Source organism: Nylanderia fulva, unplaced genomic scaffold, assembly GCF_048542155.1.
Source record: "Nylanderia fulva isolate GAGA-0341 unplaced genomic scaffold, ASM4854215v1 Scaffold302, whole genome shotgun sequence".
Lineage (NCBI taxonomy): Eukaryota > Metazoa > Arthropoda > Insecta > Hymenoptera > Formicidae > Nylanderia > Nylanderia fulva.
Window position 1 is genome coordinate 88,521 of NW_028190371.1, and position 8,174 is coordinate 96,694.

The following is an 8,174-nucleotide window of genomic DNA, read 5'->3' on the forward strand; positions in this document are numbered from 1 at the left end:
GGAAAATGTGTAAAAGAAAATGTGTGCACAATAAGGCAATAAAAAGATGAATTGAAGAAGAGATTGTTGTAAAATAAATCGCGTTAAAGCAACATGTCAAGCTGTGAATTAAATTGTAGGTCATAAAAAGAAAACCATCACGTAGTTTATAAATCATCATATTTCATGATCCAACGAACGACAGATATTTCTCTAATTTAGTATTATGAGCGGTTTTATTATTTTTCCTAACACTTTCTTCAAACGCACCATTTCCGGTAAGAAAAAGAACATGTTTTTTAGAACGAATCAATTTTTGTTAGAGACCATGTATCATTTTTTTCGTTGAACAAAAGAAAGGACAGAGCGTAGAAATAACAAAAAAAACGAAAGAATTTAAAAAATATGTTTAGAAAATATTTTATGAACATCTCAGTGAAGAACTGTGTGAATGCTTGTGTCTCTTTTTTTTAGAAAAACTTAAAAAAGTCGAATTGATTCAAACTGAACATTGCAATATATCACTGTTATATTTTTATTTTTTTTAATTTTAATATGTATTTTTCCTCCAAATTCTCTCTAACGCAAATACGTTATAAAGACTGTCATTCTATTTACGAAGTTCGTATTCAATGTATCATATATCTGATAGATATGATAGATACCTTGGATGCTAGAGATTGTGTGTAAAGTAATTCAATAATTTTGTAGCATTTTGATAACAATAAAACATCAGACAAATATATTTAATTCTAAATATTGACTCAAAATATATAATTCAAAATATATTATTTAAGGAAGTTGTAGAGAGAAGAAAAGGAAAAATAGAGAGGCAAAAGGAAGGAAATAAATGAAGATACAAAAGAGAAGAAACACAACGAAGCGTATCGCAACATTACTTCAGGAAACTCAACAGAACGTTGGAATAAAATCTGTTGTACTCGGCTCGAATTATTGTATTACAATAAAAATGAAATATCGACGGCAATCGGAGCCTGTGCGGATGTCATGCACAAAAATTAATAAACAGAAATGAGATCTCACATAAAGCTCATTTATTCAATTCTAAACGTTTCGACCCACTTCGGGTCTTCTTCAGTAGCTACAACATACAAAAAATTCAAGAAATCAAAAAGATAGTCATTACAATTAAAAAAAAATATAAACCTCAAATACATACAATCCGCAAAACAAATTAAATGTTCTTCTTCTCCCTATTCAAACTGTCCGGCCGTCGGAGTGTCTCCCTAACGGTGACCATCGTCAGGAAGGAAGCAGAGCACATAAGTGGACTCCCTTACCGACACTAATCAAAGTCACAACAACATTATATAAATTAAACATAGAAAATTCACAAGAATTAAAATTTAAAAAACGGAGAGATCACTCACCCCGGCAGTAAAAAATAAAGAGAAGACGATGTTACACGTGACACATCACTCTAACGACTGTGCGGTATTCTACCTCGACACAGTCGATACATATATACGCAAAAAAAAAAAAAATAAAAATAAAAATAAAATATAAAATAAAAACAAGTAAAACTTATCGGCACTCATAACAAAGGTCTAACAAAACACTGATATGTATGATCACAGAGCTAGATTTTAGTAAATTTTTCTATTAAAGGATCAAACATATCATTTAATTTATCGGTGTCGCTGTGCAAATTTAAACTATTCTTCTGACGTTTAATGTGGATCATTTCCGATATCAAACGTTTGCCCAAAAAAGGCTCCTCGTCCAAGACTTTTACATCCTCCCAATTAAAATCATGATTCAGTAATCTATGCTCCGATATGACTGATAATTGTGACGCGTTTCTTTTTATATTGTTACGGTGTTCTTTAGTCCTAGTTTTCAATAGTCTACCCGTCTGCCTCACGTACGACGCATCACAATCCATGCAATCAATTTTATAAATCACATTGTTATGGAGTTCCCTTGGTAACTTATCCTTGTGTACTTTAATGAATTTACGGAGACTATTAATTCCTGTATAAGATGGAATGACATCCAAATCACGTGTTATATCTTTGAATCTCTCCGATACATTATTAATATACGGAATATTAAAATACGAAACTTTTTTCTGTGTTAGAATTTTATCGTTGCATATATTAGCTTTATTGTTATAAAACTTATTGCTGTAAAGAAAAAACAACTTTTTTTTTTAGCCGCGTTTGTAATGTTTGAAATATCAAATTGAGAGGATAATTATTAGACAAGAGAACTCCAATCATGGACTCAAAGTTACTCTTATGGAATCTCGGATGAGAGAGCCAAAACACTCTGTCTATGAGGCTGATAATGGTGCCTTTTTTATGGCAGAGAGGGTGCTGCGACTCAAAGTTTAAATATCTTCCTAAATACGTCGGCTTATGAAACAAATCAAATTCAATGTTCCCATTGTTCACAATAATAGTGACGTCTAAAAAATTCAGTCGGTTGTCAACCCCCTCCTCCATGGTGAACTGCAATCTCGTATGGAAAGAGTTGAAAGTGTTCCGTACAATATTAAGCATGGAGGGTGGGGCCGCCAACGCGATGTCGTCAACATATCTAAAATAAAATGGAAGTGACACCGGAATCGCAGCAATCGCTCTACTCTCCAAATCTTGCAACGTGATATCCGCAATGATCGGTGAGAGGGGGGAATCCATAGGCGTGCCAAAAGTCTGTTGATAACAAACATTATTAAAGAACGTTGGAAATCACTATTTGATACATTTAAAGACACTGATAAAGACAATTATATGAAGTGCAAAATTTGTGAAAGAAATTATTGTTTAGGCAAACGGGAAAACCTCACACGACATTTAAATGCAGTGCACAATATAACAAAGGAAGATCACGACTTTATCGCTACACATATTAAACAATATATCATATTTTGGCAGACACAACAATGCACAAAATGTAAAAGGACATTTCAAGACGGGCGTCTTTCTGTTTTCAAACTGCATTTTAGCCAATGTCAGGGAAATATGATGAATTTTCAGGTGATTGAATAAATAATATTTGCCAGTACGGTCTAGAGAAGTATCTTTTTTTAAATTCTGTCTAGCGATTCTCAAATATCTACGTTTTTATTTTATATTATAGATAGATAGAATAGTTAATTAACTCTATCACTATAAAAATCTAACAAGTATTACGATTTATATGCTAATATTTGTACAATATCGAATAAATCGTTACATTCTGGGTCATATTTTGGGTCATTGGCATATAAAGATCGATCAAACATTTTTTCCATTTTGTTCCATTTCTCTTTTAATATGTCCTTAAGGTCTTGCTGTTGTTCAGGTGTCAGTTTATGTATAAAAGGAAGCTCAAACATGATATTCGCTGAAATAAATAAATTCTCATGAAAGATTTGCACATAAAAGGGTAATTATATTAGTGACCTTTTCATCACACATCACTGTTAAATAGTTTAAATTAAAAAAAATTTAATTTGTTAATTGAGATCTTATCATTTATAATCGTTATATGTACCGTGAAAAAATAAAAATACTTACGTAAAATATAATCAGATTTATATATTATTTCTTCTGTTTGACAGTACTTTATTTTAAATCCTTGGAATTCAATCAATTCTCTTAAGTAACCATCGGCATTAACGTGATAATAATAAAAATCTGAAACGTATTTCTGTATGTGACATGAAAATATAAAAATAATAATTAAAAATATGTAACAGGTAATTAGAAAATATTATAGTACATATTTAAAATATATTAACGAATACATACCATAAAATATTTTCCATAAATTGGATGATTCAGCATTTTATTATATAATCCAAATGCGTCATGTGCGAGGACCATTGTCAAATGGAAGCACCCTCCACGTTTTAGTAGTTTAGATACATTTTTAATTTCTTGCCTATTAAATAAACAAAAAATAAGTTATTTTCTAAAAGTTACGAATTTATTGGAAAATTTTTAGACTACAAAATTTATTTTAAGCTGATTCTATTTTGATAATAACACGATAATCTAAATAATGTTTGTTTTCTAAATATGATTATTTTTCAAATATTCCGCATAAATGTCAAAAATATATTTAAAAAAGTGCTGTATCGTGGAAATAATTAACTATATAATATTTAATTTATACTTACAGAACATTATTACGTGAATTTATGGTGGGATATGAGAAAACGTGATCAAATGGACCTATATATTGCTCGGGTAGATTTTCCGCTTGAATATCCAATATATCAAAATCTATTCTTTCGCCAGTGTATTTTCTTCTCGCGTCTTCTATCATAACTATCGGTACCTTGAAGTAACAATTGAGAATTAAGAAATAATTCCGTCTAAATTTATTTTCATATTTTTTTTTTATATAACACTTTTTTCTTAAAATGCTTACCTATTAATGTAGATTCGTGATGTAGCCGCGCCAGCAAGACCATTTTAGTCGTCTGGCCGAAAGCACAATTGATCTCCATGCATTTTCCAGGTGATAATAGTTTTTCCTCAATTGGGTCCCAATCCATAATATTTCTATCAACGAGTATTTAGTGTGCCTCCTGAATGGACATTCATAGTTCTTGATCGATTAAATCAATTACACCGAGTGTACTACAATATTTATATTATTATATTTTTGGAGTTTTGTTTGTCGAACGAAATCCAGGTGACAAATAAATTAGCAGATATTATATGATAGAGGAACACACTGTAATAATACACAGAATTTGCACGACAGAAGATATGACATAGACAGAACGCTGTACACCATAGAATGTGCCGGAGCCAAATTTTTCATCCTGTGCATCTCATCGTCCCCCCTCCCCAACCTATAGGCACAAGCCTGACGAAGAGAGGGACCAACCAATTAGGAATCAGCTATTGTGTATGTTCAGCACAAATACTAGAATTTTGTAAAAGATGTATTGGATTGTGTCGATTTTGAAAACAGGGAAGAGTGAGAGAGAGAGATCGAGAAGGCAGGAGAAAGTGGGCAACGCAAAAGAATAGAAAGTAAAAGAATAATCGAAAAAGAAAAAAATAAAATACTCTGCTTGCAATGGAGAAAATATATATATTGTTCGCGAATGCGCTGCGTAAGAAAGGGTCGCGCGGTACAAAGAATGAGTCACTGTTTTATCAAAAGAATTTAATTCTCTAACACACTTAATGACAAATACACTTTAACAAACTTCATACAAATGTTAATTATTTTACAGTAAAATCGTAATTAAAAATCAAAGTGCGGAATAAGCGGCGGTCGTCAACAAATTTTTAGCGGTTTATCAAGTATGCGGTTTGCGTTATGCGGTTCACGGCGGAAAAGCGATAAGGCTGCTAAGCCGGGTGTGAGCTCTTCTTTTATAATTTTTAGGATGGAGCCCACCTTCGCGTGAAGCGCCAATAGTTTTGCGGATTTCAAACGTTGCGCGAGGTGACCTGAGCGCATTACGCGTAATTGGCCACTGTCAAAATTAACGGGACGACGGCTGGCAGAAAGCATGCGCGAGCGGGCGATCGCGATAATTATTGGTGAAAAGAGGCGCCCGTGATAAGCTGCGCATACTCACTGAAAAATAATTATTCGGCGGAACGGTTGTGGTACCGTTAATTGTTGATGTTTTGAGAGGTTTTTTCCGAAACAGATTGATTTATGTCGCTGTGTTTTCTCCTCGAAAAACATACAAAAACGATTTGCTGAAAATATCGATTGGTCTAGAATCTTCTAAAATATTCTGTTCGAATATAATATTCTATTATGCGGATAATATTTTCTGATGCGTTTTGAACATTCCCGCCCGCCTTGCGCAGTGACAAGTTGTCGAATTTCGGCTGCGGAATCTCAAGTATTGTAGATAATGCGGTGCGGAGTGATCAGCCGCGAGAGTGAAAACGCGTGTTTGATGTGCAATAAATGGTGTGTAGTGCAATGCGGTGATGATGAGAAGAATGAGGTGCGACAAATGTTACAGCGCATGTGATGATTATGTGGTGAATGAGTGTCGCGAGATGAGAGATGAGTTACGTGCCGGCGGGCGGCGTGTCCGCGTTATTCATGCCCGGAATACGATCCGCGCCCGGAAGCTTGACCAATTTAACGATCGGGCGCACGAGTTCTGATGTGGCGGTGCGGACTGAGACCACGCGGACGATACCGTCGTCCCCGGGATGCAGTCTCGTGATCCGCGCGAGAGGCCATCGGGTCGGAGGGGTGAGCTCCGAGCGGATGATGCAGAGGTCCCCGACGTGAGGTACGGACTCGGCCTTGAACCATTTGGTGCGGGGGTTGAGACCGTGCACATACTCAGCCGACCACCGCTGCCAAAAATGGTCTCGCATCAGCTGCAGGTGACGCCAGCGTGACAGCGTGGAGGTTAATTGACCCGTCAGTGATGGCTTAGGTACCGCGAGTAACAGTGCTCCGATGATGAAGTGGCCTGGTGTGAGCGCCGAAGTGTCGTCTGGATCGTCTGACAGAGCCTGTAACGGACGAGAATTAAGACACGCCTCTATTTGTGTGAGGAGTGTGCTAAGCTCCTCAAACGTAAGTGTAGTTTCGCCGATTACTCGACGGAGATGAAATTTCGTGGATTTTACGGCAGCCTCCCAAAGACCACCGAAGTGAGGTGCCGCTGGCGGATTAAAGTGCCAGCGGATCCCTTGAGTGCTGGCGACGCGGGCGATGTGATGGCCCTCGGAGGTCGACGCCTTGAAGAGCTCACGCAGCGTGCGATCGGCGCCGATGAATGTTGTGCCGCAGTCGCTGTAGATGTCCGTGCACAGACCTCTGCGAGAAACGAAGCGGCGTAAGGCGGCGATGAAGGCCTCGGAGCTGTAATCCGAGACGACCTCGAGGTGGATAGCCTTTGACCAGAAACATATGAAAACTGCACTGTATCCCTTCTGTGAGCGGTGTCCGCGCCCCTTGCTGGTCCGGATAAAAATGGGTCCCGCGTAGTCCAGGCCAGTACTCAGGAATGGCCGAGTCGGCGTCACTCGGTCACGAGAAAGGTTGCCCATAGGAGGTTGTGGAGTGGCAGCTCGCCAGCGCGTGCAAGTGACGCACCGATGCAACTGCTGCTTGACGACGGTCTTTCCACGTGGCACCCAGAATCGAAGGCGAAGTAAGCTGAGAGTCATCTGGACGCCGCCATGCAGAGACCGACAGGACTCGATTAGCAGTCGCGTCATCCAGGAGGCCGGTGGGACGATCACCGGGTGCTTTTCGTCGTAGGGCAGCAGAGCGTGCTTGAGGCGTCCTCCGACGCGAAGCACACCTTGGTCGTCGAGAAATGGGTTTAGCTTGACCAGTGAACTGCGTGGTGGACCGGGCCGTCCTGCGGTGGCAGCAGCTACCTCGTCAGGGAAGTGGAGCGCCTGCACCACTCGAAGCCACTGGAGTAGAGCGGCGTCTAGCTCGTCAGGATGCAGCGGGCGACCAGATGTGACCTCCCGGCTTGCCAGATTGAGCCATCGACGACACCAAGCCGTAACGCGCAGTAGCTGATGAAGTGCGGAGAACCGAAGCAGGAGGTCCGGTTCGATGATGACGGAACTCCTGGTTATCAGGCTGGTGGTGCGTTGTTCTGGAAGGTCGTCCTCTGAGATGTCGACCTCTGAGTTGGGCCACGCCGTTTCGTCCAGTGCCAACCAGGTAGGTCCTGTCCACCATAATGCGTGGTTGATTAATTCCTCAGGAGTAATTTCTCTTGATGCGCAATCTGCAGGATTGTCTTTCCCGGCTACGTGCTTCCACTGAGCGTCCGGGAGCTGTGTTTGGATATGAGCTACCCGGTTGGCGACGAAAGTTTTCCAGCGGGTGGCGTGTCCCTGGATCCAATGGAGGGTGACCTTGGAATCGGACCACAAGTACACTGGAGTAGACGCCAAGCCGAGCGTGTTGCGGACATGCAATGTAAGCGTGGTGAGTAGATCAGCAGCGCACAACTCCAAGCGAGGCAGTGAAACTTGCTTGACGGGTGCGACCTTGGATTTCGCCATGAGCAAATTTGTTGATGTTTTCCTCTTTTCAGAGTTGCGGAGGTAAACCGCTGCGGCGTATCCTCGCTCGGAAGCGTCAGCGAAGCCGTGGAGCTGCAGCCTTGAGTGATCGTCATCGGTGCTGAGCCAGCGATTAAGGGGATGCCGGAGCGTTGGCCGAACTCCGACGGGTTAGCGCCCTCATTTGAGAGGAACTAAAATTGTCGATAA

At 39.8% G+C, this 8,174-nt stretch overlaps 2 protein-coding genes across 2 annotated transcripts; both read right to left on the minus strand.

Annotated features, from left to right (window-relative positions):
* Nucleotides 1-3,133: 3,133 nt before the first annotated feature.
* Nucleotides 3,134-4,489, minus strand: LOC146722517 (uncharacterized). Its single transcript, XM_085484663.1, has 5 exons — nucleotides 4,403-4,489; nucleotides 4,109-4,269; nucleotides 3,738-3,870; nucleotides 3,594-3,636; nucleotides 3,134-3,330 (listed from the first exon to the last, which is right to left on the minus strand). The coding sequence occupies exons 1-5, from the start codon at nucleotides 4,487-4,489 to the stop codon at nucleotides 3,134-3,136; spliced, it is 621 nt and encodes a 206-aa protein (XP_085340789.1).
* A 1,495-nt stretch (nucleotides 4,490-5,984) lies between these two features.
* On the minus strand, nucleotides 5,985-7,964 carry LOC146722518 (uncharacterized). Its single transcript, XM_085484664.1, has one exon. The coding sequence runs from the start codon at nucleotides 7,962-7,964 to the stop codon at nucleotides 5,985-5,987; it is 1,980 nt and encodes a 659-aa protein (XP_085340790.1).
* Nucleotides 7,965-8,174: the final 210 nt, after the last annotated feature.

Excerpts from the sequence above, each read along its gene's own strand:
- LOC146722517 (XM_085484663.1), bottom strand. The coding sequence starts at position 4,489 with ATGGATTGGGACCCAATTGAGGAAAAACTATTATCACCTGGAAAATGC. Across the intron at positions 3,871-4,108 it reads AATTCACGTAATAATGTTCT|GCAAGAAATTAAAAATGTAT; the intron begins GTAAGTATAAAT and ends TTTATTTAATAG. Across the intron at positions 3,331-3,593 it reads TTATCACGTTAATGCCGATG|CGAATATCATGTTTGAGCTT; the intron begins GTTACTTAAGAG and ends TATTTATTTCAG.
- LOC146722518 (XM_085484664.1), bottom strand. The coding sequence starts at position 7,964 with ATGGCGAAATCCAAGGTCGCACCCGTCAAGCAAGTTTCACTGCCTCGC.